This window comes from Acanthopagrus latus, chromosome 2 (assembly GCF_904848185.1).
Source record: "Acanthopagrus latus isolate v.2019 chromosome 2, fAcaLat1.1, whole genome shotgun sequence".
Lineage (NCBI taxonomy): Eukaryota > Metazoa > Chordata > Actinopteri > Spariformes > Sparidae > Acanthopagrus > Acanthopagrus latus.
Genome location: NC_051040.1, coordinates 8,312,532 through 8,332,336, shown reverse-complemented (window position 1 = coordinate 8,332,336; position 19,805 = coordinate 8,312,532). Strand labels below are relative to the sequence as shown.

Below are 19,805 nucleotides of genomic sequence, written 5' to 3'. Positions count from 1 at the left end.
TGTTACTATGTTTAAAACATGTTTAAATGTTTTATTCATAATCAAGTACATCTTATTACAATATTAGTACACACAAACACTATGTAAACTCAGTGTAAATATCAGTGATGAAATGTTACTAGGTTAAGGAGCACATATTTATAAGTTTTATTTGATAAGCAAAAAGGTTTTTTAAAATGTGATTGAGAGAAACTGGTCATGATTTTATTTATTTAATTACATGTAAATATTTATATAATTTACTTGTGTTTTTACTCTTGATACTTCGGTACATTAAATACCAGATACTAACACAATGTATACCCACCCCATTATACCCCAGATAGTTTCATTATCAGTATTTGAATATAATTGGTCTTGTATAGCTTCTATTTTTATTTCAATTCTTATTTTTGTGTTTAGTTATCTCTGTTTTTTTATTTATTTATTTATTTTTTTTATCTGTATCAATTTGTGTCCTTGTGCCGGGCCTATCTTTTGTTATCTTCAACGTGGGTGAGCACAAGATGATATTGTTGTTTTGACCACCAGGGGCGACATTGTTGGCAGCTACACACCAGGGGAACCTTTGCCCGGTGACGACGAGCATGTTTCTGTGGCGGACCAAGATGGCCGCGCTGTGGAGGGTAACAAGCTACCTCCGTCTCCTCAGGTAGGATGTTTATTACAGCTATATAACTTCACACTGGCAACGTTTGTCATTTCATATATATACGCTTTACTTAACAACCAGTCTCTTACGGATTAAATGCTGCTGGTGATGATAATGTGGGGAATTTAGGGTGTTTCGCTTCATAACATCGGTGGCAGAGACAACCGGAAGTTGTCAGAAAAGACGTTTAACTTGTTTTTCATTCCATAAATTAAGCGTTGTCGTTTTATTTTCTGCACGTATGTCTGTCTACGTACTGAATCATGCAGAAGTGACTCGCTAAAGAGAGTTTTGTGAAAAGCGGTGTTGAATATATCTTCAAATTAGGTTGACGTTTGATGTCAGTCTGCTTTTGTCGCCACTTTATTTCTACGTAGGTAGTTTTGGCGTTATGTAAGAGCAGTTTGCCAAATGTGACAGTGTGTCAGATTAATATGACAGTATTTGATGCAGTGGGACTCGACATTGAGCTGAACCTGGATATTTGTGTTGTTCAGGACTTCTGCTCGTGTCCTGTTAAGCAGCAGAAAACCTGCATTCTATAAACCTGGGAAATGGAGGAATCTTCTGTACACAGGTGTGGCATCTTTTGCAGTTGGCGGCGGGCTGTGTGCCATACCCTTCAGACAGGTGAGTCCGAGACACATTGAGGTTATAAACATATATAACAGTATGTTACTTCATACTCTGTTCCTTGTTTCCTCTCTGTGTCTCTGCTGCAGGTTGAAAACCTCTCTCACGACTCTCTGATCAAACGAGCAGCTTCTCTGGTGACAGACAGCTCAAGCACCTTTCTCTCTCAGGCCACCTTGGCTCTTGTAGATGCCATCACAGAGTACTCAAAAGTAAGTTTTTTGTTTTGTTTTTTTAAATCTTGTTTCCTATGTCATTAGAATCTTCATACTGAGTTTTAGAAATTGTATTTTTAAGGGTAGGAGCTTTAAGTGCAAGTGCTTTTAGTCAGTGTAATTTCAAGTAATGTTCTGTGTAGCACCTGTGACAGCTTAATCAGTTGAAGAAATAATTCATTCCCAACGTTTTTTTTGTTTTTTTTTGTTTTTTTGGCGATGGATTCATTGTACATCATAATTCTTAAAGCAAAAATGTCAAATATCTGCTGGATGCGGCTTCTTAAATGTGGGGATTTATTGCTTTTCTGTTTATATATGATAGAAAATAAAGAGTCTTTGGGTTTTGGACTTAAAAGCAATTTGAAGACGTTAATTGTGATCATCATTTTTCACAATTTTGTCACTAGAAGATACATTACCTAATTGGGAAAGTAGACAGGCAGTTACATGAAATGAATCAGCTGAAACTGAAACCAAATGATTTTGTTGTTTTCACTTGCATGTCTTGTCTCTCCCGTGTAACCACACACTCACTACAAGCAACGCTACCCTTGTAACACAATCACATGCATCAGTGTTGTTCGAAAAATAGAAAAGAAAATGGAAGGAAAATTCACACACATCCAAAAAGTGCAGAGAAAGTTTAGGTGCTCCATAGACCGACGCTTCATTGTTGACCTGCAGACAAGTTTGATTTAGTTTTGAATGCAAAACTAAACTCTGATAACAGTCGTGAAAAGGATTTCATTTGTGGTACTCAAATCACCAAAATACTTTATCCACAAACACTCTTTAAAGAAACACTGCTCTGGCTAGCGAGCAGGGATAATCTACAGACCTATTTGTCTCTTTAAAAAAGTGTGAAGATTATCTGTACTGTGTAAACTTCTCCTCTGTGCTATTCTCCATGCTAGGCCTTTGATTTTTAAATGTCAACTGTGTACGTCCTCCCTCTGTTTGCTTACAGGCTGTGCACACACTAATCAGTCTCCAAAAACGATATTTGGACTCTCTGGGAAGACTGAGTCCAGCAGAAGAGGACACAATCTGGCAGGTGATCATTGGCCAGCGTGCACAGGTTAGTTTATATTGTCCTTCAAAACAAACCTGAAGACATTGTGTTAATTTATTGATCGTGACACCGACAGACAACAAACAGTTGCAGATCTGTTTGAACTCACTTGGGTTTTATAATTCTCTCTGTCCTGACAGGTTAATGACAGACAAGATGAATGCAAGCGTTTTGAGTCCACCTGGATCAATGCTGTCAAGCTGTGTGAAACAGCAGCAGAGGCAGCATACACGTCAGGTGTGTAAAAGAACATGTCAGAGTGGTTATATGGCTGTGTGATTGAATAGGTTAAGGCAGGTTTTCTCAGGGCTCTAGTGACGATGAATTCAAGTGTTTGGCTGTGAATCATCTTCTGAAAGCTTTGTATGTTGTTGTCTGTGCCTGCTCCCATTCAGCTGCTGTCAGTGTTACACTTTGGACATTGCGCAGATCATTTGCTGTCACTCAGTAGGCCTTTGTGTAAAACCAAATGGAGATGATGGACAGGAGTGCCTTCTTAATGACCACACACTAATGTCTGAACTTGAGCTGGTGTTATGTCAACCTCTGAACCTTTTACAGCACACTGAATGAGTGTGTGTTTGTGTCCAGGAGCTGAACATGCGTCGGTCACAATGAGGACGAACATTCAGGTGGCCCTGTCGCAGGTGGAGGAGGTGCAGAAACTGTCAACGGATGCAGAGAAGAAGCTGGCAGAGACAAAAGTGATGGAGGTTGAAAGGATGGCACAGTACACCGCCTCCTTACAGAATACTAGCGATGACGAAGAGGTGCCTGAGGCTTATCTAAGAGAAGACTAAAACAAAAGAAACCATAAAAAAAAGGTTCATTTGTGTTCAATGCAAACAATAATTGTATATCAACTCTACATAGTCTTCTTTCTTTTTGGGTCTCCATCATGTTTGACTCTGATTTGTCGTGTCGCAGTCAATTTATGTCCTTTCATCCGCAGTTAAACTGCAATGCAGAAAAAGTGAATCACACAAAATAAGGACCACTTTTAAGACTACTTTTTGAATTTCTCTCCACTGTTTATTGTGTTGTCACTTGATCAGCATCAGATTTTTGCTTTATACTTTGATAGAATTCATTTTAATAAAGACAAAGCACAGTACAAAAAAACATACAACTGATTGTTTTTGGTCTTTGTTAAGTCAGATAATGAAGCATAACACTTCATTTCCTGTTTACTAGATGATATTTGTGTTGACTGAGCGACTAGTCTTGTCTTGCTGTGGTTGTTTTTTGATCCAATGGACTGAAAAACACTTAACCAGTGCTAAAAATGGAGAGAAAACAATGTGTCCACCTCATACTGCTGCCAAAGGATGAGAGTTGTTTGATTCTGATTCTGATTTAATTGCTGGTGTGAACGTATGTTTCACACGAGAAGTGTCTCTGCCAACGATGTGAACACAGTGTCCCCTGCGGTCATCTTGGGAGATATTCTGTTTGCTGAAGTCGCCAGAAGCCACTTTGTAAACACCATAAAACCCAGAGACACCACACGATTGGCTGACCAACACTGTTTTTGGTGGAGCTGCAGTTTTTACATGTTGTAATGTGTGATCATCTCATCCACACAAATTTAAATCCACAAATGAACTCATTTCTTGCTGATTCCAACTACTTGTGTTCCCATGAGAACACTGTTTAAGGCAGTGTTGCTTTACTCGTTATTTGTGTCTCTCTTTATCACTCAGCAATTCTACCTTCGCTGCAAATTACCCATGTCCTGACTCTCTGTCAAGAAGCTTTTAGGTGTTTTCTCAAAGCCTTCTCTGCCTGTCATCACTTCATCTTCAGTGTCACCTCTTAGCACACAGTCTGCCTCTGATTTACTTAAAATAAATGAATAAACTGGTTGAAATATGATGACTTTAATAATGGAAAACAAGAATGATTTTGTTTTAAACATACAGATTTCAAAATTATAGTTTTTCTTTAAGTTAGATTTAGGTTATGGTGCAGGATGTTGCCCAAGCTTTTAGTTGAGAGGATGGCAGACTGATGTCATTTGCATTTATAGAAGAGTTTGTTTTTGTTTGTTTGTTTGTTTGTTTTTGTTTTTTATTTCCCATTGCAACACATGATTTAGAATATCAGTCAGACAACCAACCATGTTAGTTTGTTTTTTTTTTCTGCTACAACCACCGTGCTCTGTAAGCTTGAAGCACAGCTTCCAATTTTTTCCAGATTGGTGTGTACACTGAACCAGGTTTGGCCTTAAGAGATTTCTTTATGCTAGTGATGTTATTGACAAAATCCACAGTACACGTTCTATCCAAAAATATATTCAAGAGTCACTTGGTTGTCTGTTTCTTTATTTTGATTAGCTCAATCTAAAACTTGGATTTTATTTTTACACAGGTGGAGGACTGTGGCCACTTACACTGGATGATTATTTATATAGCATCTTTCAAACAAATGAAAATGCAATATGTTTTTAAAAGTGATTTGATTCAGAGACTAATGGACTCCACTGGCACAAATCTAGTTAACATAATAAAGAGTGAATAAGAGATCATTAAAAGCAATAAAATAAAAAGACGAAACTTAAAAATGTTAAAGCTTTAATCAAATATAATGTAATAATAATAACAACAACACAAACAGTATATTTATGGATTATTTAGATAAATGTATCTAAATAATCAATTATGAAAAACCTCCTAATGGCTGGTATGAACAGAAGAAATGACTACAACTTTTAATGATAAAACAAAATATTGTTTTCATTGTCGATTAATTTGTGGATTATAATCTCAATTAATCAATTAGTTGTTTGTTCAGTTGTGTGCAAAGCCCTTAATATAAAATATTTGCATTAAAGAAGCTGCAGTCAGATAATTTTGACAACTAATTAATTAAAGGATTCATTGTTACAGCTCTAATTCTAATATTCATGTCGACATGATTATTTTAAGATGGACTTGAACATTGAAGGACCTCTCGTTTAATTCCAGCAGATGGCGATCTAAATCCATCACAACACGTTTTCTTTTTTATTGCTACAGTTGGATGCACTTTGCACTTTAATTTCTTGTCAATTAATTGTTTTTTCTCTGAGTCACTTTTTTTATAGCAAGAGTTATGACCCACACTATTTTCTTTGGTGTTAATGGTTGTGAATACATGGGAACACCAGATTGCGAGTGAAGCTTATTATCTCTAAACGCCATGCTCATGTCTGTTACCACTGATGTGCATGCCTTCACACTGTATTAGATTCTGGGGAGAATATAGAAAAATATACCTAACCTGCAAGATTGAGACCAGATCTACGCATGTTCAGTAATATGAATGCTCACTAACAGGCTCCGTTGTCTTTATTGTCTTCACGTATGCCTCCAAAAGGTCAGTGTGTACCGCAGAAGGTCATTTGGTCATTTTGGAGGGAGCTCATTACAGGGAAAGACCTGTGTGAGGCTGCAGACACAAGTGTGTGGCGTCAGCAGCGAGGTGACCTCTCCCTGCTCTAGATGGTCATGCCTTGGCAGGGGATGGGACCATGAGAGTGGCTACGGGGGGGGGGGGCTTGAGGTGTGCAAGGCCCGGCTCACCAATGTGACTAGTGAGGAATGTTGTGTTTAACAAAGGCTGTTTTCACAGACTGTAAAACCAAATGTCCCAGACGGTCTGTGTGGATGTGCACCCACTGGTCACAGGGGAGGTGGTGCCAGCGCAGCCTTGCCTGCCTGGAAGAAAATGTAATAGTGCTTACTGAGTATTTTTGCAGCATAAACCCTCAATGAGGTAACCACAATTACAAAGGTCATGGGTAATAAATGCTCATAAACTATTTAGTGCTTCTGAGGGGATTTGAGCATTCGCGCAGCATTGGTGCAGCACAAGTTATGCCAGCGGCATGAAAGTAAGCCTTGTGAAACTATTTCACCCAGGGTAGTGATATCATTAACACATTAAATGTATTGTGGGAGAAAACAAGACGTGATTCATCATCTCATAAATACACGAGCCTCCTCCCTGCACTGACTTTACTGTTCCGATGTAAAGTGGCCCAGGAGGGGAGATTGATCGGTGAAAAGGGCAGCACTTTCACCTGGGGATTTATAGCTCTTTGAGGATATAAATAAACCACCAGAGGGTATAAAGGCAGGGGGTATAGTGTGGTGACACATCATGGGTCATGCTTTAATCACAGTGAAGCTGGGCTGTAGCGCAGAGAGAGAGAGAGAGAGAGAGAGAGAGAGAGAGGGAAAGTGAGGTAAATTTTGCGGGAGATGGAGGCTCCCCGGAGAGTTCCAGTCCTCTGATGAGGACACTGATGCAGGCCTGCGATGAGGACGTCACAGCAGAGTGAAACGGGAAGCTACAGCGTGAGGGAATCACACTGAGAAGAGCAGGTTTTTGCTTATCTTCACTGACTGAATATGATGTCCGCCTAAAACTGCTGAGGGAGCGTGTTTATCAGTTCAAGCTACGGAGCATGATAATAACACCGTGCAGCACACAACGCCGGATTCCTGAATGTGTAAAAGCTGTAATTATCTCAAAGAAAAAGAACAATGCAAGAGAGTGCTTCATTACCACTTTGTTTTAGGACAGAGTGGAGCAGTGTGCCTGAGTTTAAGCTGGAGAAAGCACACTGTTTCACTTTCTCAGAAACAGGAATAAGGGAAGTTCAGCTGCATATGATTGCTTTGTCCTTCAGTGGCTGATCTCCTGGGGTTTATATTAACTTTCACATTCACTTCCTCGTTTTCACCCCCTCACACTTTCAGAATAACTTTATGACATTGGTTACACTTTGTCTATGAAATATGTGCCTCAACCTGCTCTGTTACAACAATCGCTGATTAACCTTTTTTAATCTTGGTTTAGCTCGAACAGTTTGTATGGTGAAGGTGCTCAGAAATGTTCCTTCCTGGCTGTGTTAACCTGTCTTATCCATATTTCCCCTTGACTGATTGAATCTGCTCCAGCAATCTGAGAGCCCTTTCAGATGTGTGAAGTCAAAACAACATTTATATCAGCTTACATTTCGAAACCTCCGTCTTTAAATAGGCTGGACGTGGTGGTTAGAGAGTTATAGAGTAACCAGCTGCAGATCTCCACAACACCCATGAGATCTGCCAAAAACAGATAAAGGTTTGGTGTCTCCTCCAGCAAGACAATGAGTCTTTATTTGTTCAGTCGCTGCTGTGAAGAATGCAATCACACTTAAGAAGTAAACTGTTATTTGTGCAATTAATGGTTTCATTGCAGTTTAGTGAGTGCGCGGTGCCACTTTTCACAACCGTGCCCTCCGAAAACAAGGGGGTTCCCAACCAACCCCCACTTTAATTTGACTGGTTTTAAGAGAAACATGCATAAAGATCACTTTTTCATATATCAATTCCCATGTTAATATTTAAATTGTGTTAAAAGGTTCATGAAATTACTGACTTTTACTCAGGCACCATCACAAGCAGGGGCCTCACAATTACTGCATGTAACAAGGTCATTAGAGCAATTATCATGGCAGCTTACATTGTGCTTTAGTGTTGCAAACAGCATTAGGTAACAAATGTTCAGTTAAACAAATGATCAAAAACTAATTGCCACATGGTGAACTTGGAGCCTTTGAGGTCCCCTGAGGTTTTCTGGGGGGCTCAGGGCAGCTGCTGACTTTGTCCAGCTGGTAAGTCTCTAATGTTTTTAAGCTGTCTCATGAATGATTGTCTCATGTCTGCTCTGGTTCTCTATGGTGATTATAACTTCATTATATTTACTACTACAACTCCAAGACACCCATTAGACAACAAGTTACTTTTAAATTAAGACTTACATACATATCACATGACAAAGGCTTTGTAACGATTCTAAGCTATGTTGATACTTATAGAGAAGTAAAGGATCTGAATACCTTCACCACTGCTACCCCTGATCCAGGCTACCAATAAGTTCTCTTGGAAGTTTTCATGGCTTTTTTGTTTGTTGTTTTTGTTTGTTTGTTATTGTTGTTTTGCATTGAATCAGATGAGATATGAACTATGTAAAAGTACTCACAAGTCCTACTTGAGTAAAAAATAAAGATAAATGAATAAAATATTACTCTACCAATGCAAGCAGTATTAGAGTGAAAGTCTTAAATTATCTGATGTTCAATGTATAAAAACAGAGGTAAAAGTAAATTATGCACACTGTACAGTGTATATACATGTATTTACTTCATATTATAGGTTTAACTGCCTGGATGATTATCAGAGCCCATCTTCAGCCCATCCATCTTCATTTTTTTTTTCTGATTGTCAAATAAATTAGTTTAAACATGTGCTATTTTTGATCAGCCTGCAAAGTAACTAGTAACTAAAATTATCAACTACATGTAGTGGAGTTAAAAGTACAACATTTTCTCCAAATGTGTCGTGGAGTGTAAGTATAAAGTAAAAATTAATTAAACACTCAAGCACTCAAAGTCCAAGTGCCTCAAAGTTGTCCAGAAGTACTTGAGTAAATATACTTAGCTACATTCCAACACTGAAACTAGGAACTAAGGTTATCAAATAAATTAAGTTGTGTAGTGGAGTAAAAAGGACAAAAAGATACTCAAAAATGTAAGTATGAATTGCAGAAAATGGAAACACTAAAGTAAAATCTCTCAAACTTGTACAGTACTTGAGTTAATGTACTCAGTTACATGCCATCACTGGACGTAATAAAGCTTCTTGAGATAAACACCAGATAAAATACTCTTTATAGATCCCATACTCACCACACTGCTCTGATGACTTGTCATTATATCTCAGAAGTGTCCCGCGTGGTTCAAATCAGATCAGATGGGGGCTGATTGGGACCGTATGCTTGCGTGCGTGCGTGCGCGTGCTGGCTGCGTGTGTCCGTGTGTTGTCCCGCAGCAGTGGTACAGCCCACGCGGGTCCGTCGCTATGGAGAGCAGCTCCCCAGGAGCGCGAGCCAACAGCAGCAGCAGCAGCAGTTAGAGAGCAGCGACGAGCAGCGAGCAGAGACAGAGAGGAGGACGATCCACCGAGAGAGTGCGAAGGCGCACAGACACACGGGAATCATGGAGAAGAGAGCCGCTCTCAGGAGGACTTTGCCATCTAACGGACTGCGACTTTTAACATCACTCCTCACCTTATACGGACTTACCTGTGAGTTAACCGCTCTCTTTGTCATTGCGCTACTTTTGAGGCTGCTGAGGGAAGTTGCGGTGGAGGCTCTCCGGCGTTATTCCCCGATATTAAAAAAAACAAAAAAACCCCCAAAAAAACTCAAAACCGGCCGGACCTCGTTGTGTTGAAGTGGGGGGCTGTGCTCCATTGAAGCCAGCTAGCTTTACTTGAGCTAGCGGTTCTTGTCTGCGGACGGTTATCTCAACAGCACGGCGGCTGGAAAGTAACTAGCTACTGGCGTCAGTTAACCGTTAGCTAAACCTCGTTCGTCCGTCCCGTTTGAACGCAACTTCGTTAATGTTACCAACAATAGTTTGTGTTAACTTTCTTACCCCATAATAGCCACAGCTAATTAATCACTGTTAAGCTTCTCATTCCGAGTGACTCAACCAGAACTTAGGGCTCGGCACTGATTCGGTGGTGATTATGCGCACATTTTCTAGCTAACGTTACTTCCAGTGTGTCACATCATGACTTCGCCTTCATTACTCAGGGAGTGTTTTCGGGGGGAGATACCGGCTGCTCTGCTCCTCTCTCGCATTCAGATGGCCATAAACATAGGGGATCAAGCAGCAGCGTACAGAAATAGAAACGAAATGAGTGTTAAGGGTGTCACTTATGGTGAGCAAAGAGGAGCCCCTTTGTAAAAAGTTTGCCAAGTGGTTGCACAGATGAGGGGGGGATATGTGATACGGGACAGGAGAGGCAGCGCAGACTTGTCTTGCTTTGGGCGTGAGGGGTGGCAGGGGAAATGAAGACATATTTCAACAGAGGCACTGCAGTCGCAGAGTCTCTGGAAGTATTGACCTGCAGTTGGGCTGCATGCCAGCCAGAGCACCTTCCAGCCACCATACTGTCCCGGGTAGTGCAGCTGGAGAGCTTTGCTGTATCCCATTCCTGAGCTGGGATTACAGTGTATGACAGGACCGCTAAGACAAAAGAAGAGACAAACACTGGTGGGTAGTGAAGTAAATACCACCCAGGAATGCACCATTTGTTTTCTCTTCCCCAATGCAAAAGCAATAAAAACCTCTCGGATATGCCATGGTAGCAGTTTCTATAAACAAACATAAAAGCTTGACTGCATCACTAACTGTAATAAGTATGACAGCCACAAAAATCATTTCTGTAGAGCTGACATTGATCAGTCCCTTTGTATGGGACAAAATATCAATATGGCAATATATAGTATCGCCTCCTCTTGTGATACGATTATTCTTACACTGCCACAGAATATCTATATTTTCATTAAAGTGTGCAGGCACGTAACATATTCCCTGACAATTTGATTACAAGAGTCACAACTTTATGACTCCTCCAGGTGTAAACTTTTGTAAAGGTATTTTAACCAGTCAGTTAATGTTTCTCTTTACATGATAATGATGCTATGTGGACATGGACAAGTTTCTGTCAGTGTTGTTAAAGAGACCTAATCTCTTTTGTACAGCGTCTCATCTCAGTTCATGTCAAATTCTGTGACGCTGATAACACAATACAGTGAATAAATAAAACTAATGTGTTACATAGACATTATGAGGTATCGTAGATGATTATCTTGCAATGCACCAGGTATTTCAGAATCGCTGTGTTGTGTTACTAATGTTATTGGTGGGTTGTATTGTGTCGTGAGTTGCTCTGTGGGTCCCCACCCCAAGCTACAAGTAATAATTTTAACTGATTGATCTGCAGAATATTTTCTCAGTTGATTTATAATCTCTTGGTGTGTAAAACATCAGATGATGTTGAAAAATGTCCCATGTGCTGTGTGCTACATTTTAGGGTTAACTGTAAACCTTTTGGTCCTTCTTAGTGCACAAACAATATAATAGAGACCTTTCCAAATGACCCCAAACATATTTTTGGCATTTCTCAACTCTTGTCATGTATCAGGGGACGCATTTTCAGATACTGCTATATCTGCGATAATGTCATCTGATATATTATTGGCCTGACGGATTCATTGGCCGAGCTTTAGTATGCAGCGTCTCAACAGCTGCCGCCAGTGTCATCTCTGTCATCCTTACACACACACACACACACACACACTTCCAACACATACAATTACAGAGTCCTCTTCATACCATGCTCTTTCTGTCTCTACCCACAAAACACTAGTTCGTAAATCAACACAGAAAACTGATAAACAACAAACTGCTCCAAACTAAGCTGATTAGGCTCCCAACATGTGCTCTTTGGTGCCATGTGCATACAAGTTTTCAGCCGAACTAGTCACCTGGAATGCCAAATTAGCTGATTATTAACATGGGACAAACTAGCCAGTGAAAGGTTAGTTGTGGTGTCGTGTTTGGAAGAGAAAGGTGTGCAGGTTTTTGACTCTCACTAGCATATGGTTGGAGCCCATGTGGCATAGGCCTACTGTTGTGTGTTTAGCAGCAGAGCACAAGTGTTTAGGGGGACTGAAGAGACAAAAACAGTTTTGATGCCAGTTTCCTTCAGTGTGTCATTTTCAGATTCCCTGTAGTGTAGACGGGTTTGTGAGGAGGGGGTTTGTTCGAGGCGTGGCTACAGGCTGTGAGGTCTGTAATTGAAGACCATAGTTTTGAGGTTTCTTCTCTTGGGGCCGCATGATTCATAATCTAAATAAATAATGTAGTAATGGAGCCGCCTAAATTACAGACTCAACACAGAAATAGATTTGAAAAAGCAGTGCACTGACTGAGCAGATTTGGTCCTTATAGAGGTTAGTTATTAATTGAAAGCAAAACGTGGCCAGGAAAAGTAGGTTTGTCATTCAGCTCTGTCACCACATGGCATAGGGCACATCAGGTCAAACACATTTCTGGGACTCTCTGTTCAGGGGGGTTTGATTGGATAACTTCATTCATTCATCAGTCTGAACACTAAATATGTGTCATGTATGAAGAAATATAGTTATGTGCTGACCTTTCTGTTTTTTCATAAATATTTGAACATTTAATAAGCTAGGAAGCATTTTACTCGATTTACTAGATACACTTACCATTTTTTCAGTCAGTATTCTCCAAACAATCATAACTCTTTGCAAGATGACAAACTGTGACCCACTATCAAAATTAGTCTGCTGATGCCCAGTTACTATTTGGAGTTGGAATTATGTGCAAAAAATAAGTTTAAAAATTTGGATGCACATCTGCTGGTCACAGCTGCAGTATTCATCTGATCCTTTCATTTGATCTGAAATCTTGGTTGTGAGGCAGCAGACTGAAAACTCCTAATCACATTAAATGCAGGCAGTGTTTTCTTTTTGATGGAAGGCCATCAGCAGATGAGTTGGCTGCTTTATTGTGGGACACGGAGGCTGTGTGTGGGGCTCAGGGAGCAGGCTGTGGTCACCAGCTTCTGTTGACTCCACCCTTTGCTTCCTCTTGCCCCGACAGATGTGACTGACTGTCACAGGCTTTGTATGCCAAGCTGCTCCCTGGTGGTCCATTAGTAAATTCAGAGCTGTAACCCCCAGTTTTAGCTTATCCCTTGACTTGAATACATTCAGCTCAGACTGCCTACACCAACCTATTCACACTTGAATTACACTAAATACTAAATAATATACTTTATAATGGGGATCTTTAAGATGGCATCCATTCCAGTTATTTGTTATCATTCTCATTCCATGTTAAGTGGTCCTCTACTTATGCGCTTCAGTTGCACAATCCCACTGGTCTAAATTTCTGATGATTATGATGCAGAAAAGTCAAAAATAGTTCTCAACATCATAATCGCCTTTAACAATTTTACAGGACTTTGCTGCACCAATTGGTCGTGATACATATTGAACGTTAAACACGCAGGTGATAGTGTCATGTACACGTTTGTTATGCCTCAAAATTTTGTATGTTAAACCAGATCTGATGTAAACATGTGCATCGTTTTTACGTTCTAAACTAGGCTACTTAAGAAATTGGTGAGGATGGCTAAGCGTGAGCAAAGATAATATAAGTAAATTAATCTGTTATGGATCATTACCCAATACATTTTAAAAGTAAGTTAGTCACACAGTGAGATAAATAATCATGTGGAAATCAAATGTGTCGAGTCAAGATGGCTGAATGATCATTTTATAAATGGCATTTTAGTCCTCATGTGGCTTATTCCTCCAATGTTATCCAAAAAAAACCCACCAGTGAGTCACACCATTCACCTACATTACATTGAACGTGGCCAGTTTAGGTTATTCTGAGTAAATCCCACATAAACAATGCTGGAGATATAAATACTAGCTAGCTCACCAAATGTACCGAATGTCATCAGTGTAACTTAACTTTTGCTTTTATAGAGTTAATGGGTTTGGGGCTGAGTGCCACAGACAGAGTAGGGAAGTTGGAAAGATTTTACAGTCAGACTAACTAATTATTGAATTTGGTCTTTTCATGAGATTTAATGATAATGACACAAATATAGAATAACACCACACCTCAACCTTTAACCCAACCGTCTGGTTTCCTGAGCCAATCCCAGTCCTTGTGGCATTAATTATTTTGTGTCTCCTTCCTCCCCAGACCAACACTGGGAGTTACCAGTCATTAGGACCACAGTGCACTGGTAATTGGCCATTCAAAATTGGGAGGAAAATGCTAATGTTAGGGATGCTGTGTGTTAGCTACTATGTCTTGTCTACTGAATAAATCTCAGATAGACAGGAATCGACTGTTTGAATCACTGCGTCATAGGAAAGTACGCTGTAAAAATGGCTTCCAGATATTTCCATGGCTAATTACCCACTGTGAATGAACAGAGGGAAACCTTTAAACAGTTTCTTGCCTGCTGTTTTCAGGAGTCAAGGTTTTTTTTCCTTGAAAGAACACATCACAGTATGTGACTGAGGCTAGGGTCACTCGGATACACTGAGGCTTCACAGTCCACATTAAAGCGGTATACATGCAGGATGTGCACACTCAGCAGCTGAATCCCCCAGGAGAGGAGCGCCGGGGTTATGGGAAACAGGTGTGGCTGCTTTTCACCGCTCAGTCTTATTTGTTTCACTCATTCAGCTGTCAGGTGGCTCTGATGTTTGGGAAGAGCACACAGTCAGTTGTATGCACTGACACACCCCCTACCACCCAAGTGGGAGATTATTAACACCCACCAGTCAGATACGGGGAAGTGCTGATTGCTTGTACACAAGAAATGTGGACATACAGTATACCACAGCAAGATAGGAATCTCCTTTTTTTCGCTGATGTTTTCCCAACACCTGCAAGATGGATCCTTCAGTATTACACTCAAACTTTTAAACTGTCTACCACAGTGTTTATTTAGTGTGATAACAGACATTCGGCTCGGGAGAATTTCAGCATAGCCAGTCAAGCAAGAGACTAGACTATATTTCCTCCTACAAAGTTTATCAGCTCAAGGTGTCGAAATGTCTCCACCAGCTAATAATCTTGTGGGTTTTTTTTACAAGATGTTCACTATCTGTGGAGTGCTTTGTTATATTGCTGCAAATGCAAACTGAACAATTTCTACTGATGCAGCTCCACATTAAAAGCCTTTAGCTGGTGAAAGGTTACAGGCAACAAGCTGCATACAACTTCTCAGTGAGGTAACCATCTCCTTTTTTCTCTTTAACATTATCTGCTTCCTTATTAGACTTGTTTAAATCTGAAATATTGCTTTTCACTCCTGTCATAAGAGAAATTTGACTCCTTTTACTCCACGTAACGACTCTGCTGCCGGCGCTGCTGGTGCGTTCATTATCAACTAAATATTTATTAAAAAACAAAATGACAGTGAGGAGCTGTGGGCAAGTAATGTATTTGGTATATGCCCAAACACTGTGTAACAACAGTACCACGGAGTCTCTGAGAATAACAGGCCCAAAACCATAAGTGAGCAGGAAATGTTCACTGCATGCATTATTTACAATAAAGGACTTGCTCATGAGTGACAGTCCAGAACCATGTCTTGTAGTACTGAGTGTTAACATTCCTGTATTTCAGTTGGGAACACTCACATCATTTGAAGCAGACTGCCTGTGACAGTCGGATTTGACGCAGTTGGATTTCTCATAGAGTTTTGCTATTTTATCAGCGCTTTTGTCCAAGTTTTCTAGGCTTCAGCACCCGCCCTCTGCCCTCCTTTTGTGTGAGATAACATCAGACACTGAAACTAAGCGAAAGAAAGACCTGTCCCTTACCTCAGAGTTCCCTGATTTGGCTTGCAGAGCAAGGCCCTAGTTCTTGATGCAGATATATTGCAGTAATGGCTTTAATAGGATAACTATATCCTTGCTGGTATTCAGCCAAATTATTATGTATTTCTTTGCCATCCCAGCTGCACCCCCTTTGTCCATAATCCCCCCTACTTTTCTTTAAGTTGCTGATGGTCTCTTTATTTTCAAATAGACTTTAAAACTGAAGATATTTCTCCCTGTTTGATTAAAGTTGTTTCATCAATGTTTAAAATTGATGAAGAAAGGTAGAACCCACACTGTTCTTTGTGGCTTTGTCACAGAGTCATAGATTACTGCTCACTGCTGACAAACACGATAGGTCATTGTGGTTGCTATATTTTGCCTCTACTTGGATTGTGAAAAAGATCATAACAAAACAAGTGGCCAGTTCTATTTAGGGCTGTTTAAATGTCAATTGCATTTCATTTTAAAGAGGAGGGCGTCAAAGTTGAAAAGTGTACTTATTCTCCAACCCAGAGCTGTTAAGCCACCAATAAATGGGATACCGCTACCTTTATTTTCTAAAAATATTTGTCTTTCAGATCCAAGCGAGTTTCACATTATGGGAATACTATGTCAAAGTAGACATGTAACCCGAGTCCCAGAAAAAATACACTTGGATGTTGCCATACAGACTTTTTTTTAGTCTTCTAGCAAATTGAATCTCTTTGGACTTTGCAGTTGTAGGAGGGGAGTGTGGTGTACATTGCAACGATGCGTAGACTTCGATTGAAGTCTATACATAACTTTACAGGATGTAGGGCAACTTAATGTCATCATACACAAAACAGCTGGCTTAATGCTTTGCATTGGCATGTTGGCATTGCACATAATTGTGAGGTCACTATAGATGTGCTTTAGTCAGCTGGGATTTTTTTTCACCCAAATCTCCTTGTTTTCACTGTTCAAAGTGGGTGGTAAGTGTGATTCAAGAGTACCGCTCTAATCTGTTGCAGAAACAGGGTGAGAGTGTGTGCCGGGAAAGTGAACTCCCTCTAACCAGGATAATGCTGCTGAAATGCCACACTGACCGAACTCTACTGTTTTTATTGACCGCTGGATACACACAGTACTGAGGCTGTTGGCTTGCTTTACTTCTTCCTGTTGTTAAGTGGTGATTGTTGACATATGCAGTGATGCTAATTGCTCAAGAATGTTCAACGGCACTTACTTCATCGATGTGTTATAGCACTGTACGTTTGTTCATTTCTAGATGCTGTGTTGATAGAGGCTGCATCTAAGTGGTCAACATTTGTGTATGGCTGGGTTACCATGATAAGAACATATATTTCGTCTCAGATTTTGGATATGGTTATATTGTGATATGTCATCTGTCATCTTTTCCTGGTTTTAAAGGCTGCATTACAGTAAAGTGATGTCATTTTTCTAAACTTACCAGACTGTTCTACTTTTCTAACACTTGCCTTTACCCGCTTAGTCATTATCCACATTACCGATGTGTTTTTTGTGAAAGTACAAATAGTCATCCCTACAATATTGTTGCAACATCCATATCAAAGTAGGGCCTATTTAGTGAAAAATACTGTGTTGTTTGATTTTGTTAATGAAGTGCTTTTGAGAAGAATTTTAAATATCAAGGTATATATCATGTATTGCCATATGGCCTATTAATTACATATGCATTTAAATCCCACTCTAGTTCTGCCATGCAACATCCATGTTAATTTGCTGTTTGAGAAACAGATTGAGTTGTTCAAATCATAGCTTTTAGCGAGGATTCCCAGTGCTCCCTCTTCCCTCTGTTGGTATTCAAAGAATGGCCACATAAAATTATGTATTTAACATAGCAAACTATCCCATATAGCATTAAGGTCCCATTAGAGGACACTAACAAGGTTAAATGCTTGGTTGGCAGATCAAGCACTTAAACAAAGCCTGACTGTTATTCTTGTATCAATAAAAGGGCTGTAAACATGTTCAAATAGCATTTTTTAAAAGATAAAGTGGTTTGCTTTTAGTCTGAAATGCGTGTTACTGGATAACAGATGTAGTTGTATATAAAAATAGCTGTGTATTGTTCGCCGCCCACCAGTATTCTTCTTCCACACCAAAACATATTTCAAATCTCTGCACTTTCCCAGATAATACTAGTCCAGTGGGTGTAGCCTACATGTGACAGTCACTGACATCATGTAGGAAAAGAACAGGACATGCTGCTGGTTGTTGGCAGAAACAGCCGTCATACAAGAAGTCTAAAATTGGACAATCATGGGAATCATTTTAAAGAAAAACAGTCTAATTCCCTTCAGGGTCTCTGTGGCATGTGGGAAACTTTGTTTCCATTATGTTAGATCGGCCTAATGAAAGTACAGTAGCCCATTTAGACCCAGTCGAGGGCAGTGGAGTCTGTGATTAGTACAGGACTCATTCGCTCGTCTCTGCAAAGCTCCACCCACCCTCTGCCACCACCACCACCCAACAAGGGCCTGATCTATTTCTGTCCTAATGAAAGAAAATTTAACTTGGTTTTATCAGATTTCTTGTCAGGAATCAAAGGACACTAACGTGTCTGAAACAATGCATAAATCTTTACTGAAACAGTTGGTATGGTTCATTGCTGCCTGGGTTACCACTTGAGCATTGCTAAGGAGATTGCCATGAGGAAAAGGATATTACTCCTCTTTTCACCCAAATGTTCATGAGCACAGTTGTGTGAGACATAGTGGCAGAGTCAGTGGGGCCATGGATGCAGCTGCGGTGAGTCAAAGTTGAACAAATGCCAGTCCAACATACAGTTAATCTTTTTTTATCACAGTGGCTAATGCAGAGGGTTAGACCTCCAATTATCACTAGGTAGCCTGTCTGTGCTGTCTTTGTTCGTGATGGTAGATTTCAGTGGACGCTGTGAATAATTTACTAAAATCAATTACACAGATACTAGGCCGACCATAAAACACCTCTTGTTCTGAAAGTGTAGACGCTTCAATTGTCTTGACTAATTGCTTTGTGTAGTAAATGTCTCAACATTCGTTCATGGCTGTCAACTTCAGAGACAAGATAAAGGTTTTTTGAGAACACTCAGCTTTCTTAAAGCGGACAGGAGCAGTACGGATGCACTTGATGAGCTTGCAGGACCCTACGATGAACAACATTTCTACCCCACTGCAATTTTCAACACTGCTGTGGTGAGTGCAGTGCAGTCTCTATTAGCATCAACGTGTCAGGGATGACATACACTCAAGCTCTAATTGAGAAAGAGTCCCTTTGTAGCCTCTCCGCTTGAAAAGAAGACCTTTACAATTAGGTTACTTCACTTCACACAGCAGACTGAAAATGCCTTTCTTTTCCTCATGTGACCATCTGTGACTTTTGCAGTTCTCTTTACTCTTTCTGTTTTCCATAAGTTCCATGTGCATGGAAAAATAACAATGCTGGCCCACTCTGGATCCATAGCGCTGTGTTCACATGCTGAAATACCACAAACCCCCACAGCAAACAATAACAAATCCCACACAATAAGGCAGGATGCTGTAGGAGTATTTGTGTTGCCTTGATACACAGTGGCAGACATTGTCCTTCACGAGTTCCACTTCATCGCTGTAGTTGACTCTGACGAGAGGTTGTAACCTACACAGACACTTTGTATGTCAACACTATTGATCCTTTTCTTTTAAGCATGGATCTTTAATCAAATGTGACCAGGATGCCAAGGACGCAAGAGTCCACACCACTATGGGGGAGCAATGAGAAAAAGGTTTTGAAGAGGACAGTGACATGTGAAAGAGGCCCGCCTGCCCCTTTTTAAAGGCCTGTCAGCCTGTGTTTGTTTCCACCATGAATTAGCCCACTGAAAAAGCCACCCACCCTCACAGGATACAATGCGAGGAAGGAAGGGGGTTGATGGAGCTGGTGTAGGAACTAATGTTTTCACACACTGCACAAATATTTCTTACGAATAAGACAC

At 40.2% G+C, this 19,805-nt stretch overlaps 2 protein-coding genes and 1 long non-coding RNA gene across 5 annotated transcripts in view; 2 read left to right on the top strand and 1 right to left on the bottom strand.

Moving 5' to 3' along the window:
• Positions 1-531: 531 nt before the first annotated feature.
• On the top strand, positions 532-4,449 carry diabloa (diablo, IAP-binding mitochondrial protein a). Of its 2 annotated transcripts, none has more exons than XM_037085277.1 (6): positions 532-652; positions 1,150-1,282; positions 1,375-1,497; positions 2,471-2,581; positions 2,716-2,812; positions 3,167-4,449. In XM_037085277.1, exons 1-6 carry the CDS (start codon positions 588-590, stop codon positions 3,373-3,375), a joined length of 738 nt encoding a protein of 245 aa, XP_036941172.1. In that variant the 5' UTR covers positions 532-587; the 3' UTR covers positions 3,376-4,449. The 2 variants fall into 2 exon arrangements, with proteins under 2 accessions (XP_036941172.1, XP_036941181.1); XM_037085286.1 differs by lacking the exon at positions 532-652 and adding an exon at positions 789-1,025.
• Positions 4,450-4,706: 257 nt separating this feature from the next.
• On the bottom strand, positions 4,707-9,391 carry LOC119011860. The gene is made up of 3 exons (XR_005072287.1): positions 9,294-9,391; positions 7,578-7,668; positions 4,707-6,273 (listed from the first exon to the last, which is right to left on the bottom strand). It is a non-coding gene; the product is annotated as an uncharacterized LOC119011860 (long non-coding RNA).
• The window catches only part of nectin3a (nectin cell adhesion molecule 3a), a 33,408-nt gene continuing 22,975 nt past the window's right edge, over positions 9,373-19,805 (top strand). The window contains exon 1 of one of the 2 annotated variants that reach the window (XM_037085140.1): positions 9,373-9,690. In XM_037085140.1, coding sequence (XP_036941035.1) covers positions 9,603-9,690 — 88 coding nt within the window. In that variant the 5' untranslated portion in view covers positions 9,373-9,602. The remainder of the gene's footprint in view (positions 9,691-19,805) is intronic. The other variant, XM_037085131.1, reaches the window with a different exon arrangement.

Coding starts and splice junctions, on each gene's coding strand:
- diabloa (XM_037085277.1), top strand. CDS start 588: ATGTTTCTGTGGCGGACCAAGATGGCCGCGCTGTGGAGGGTAACAAGC. Junction 1,498..2,470: donor CCATCACAGAGTACTCAAAA/GTAAGTTTTTTG, acceptor GTTTGCTTACAG/GCTGTGCACACACTAATCAG. Junction 2,582..2,715: donor TCATTGGCCAGCGTGCACAG/GTTAGTTTATAT, acceptor CTGTCCTGACAG/GTTAATGACAGACAAGATGA.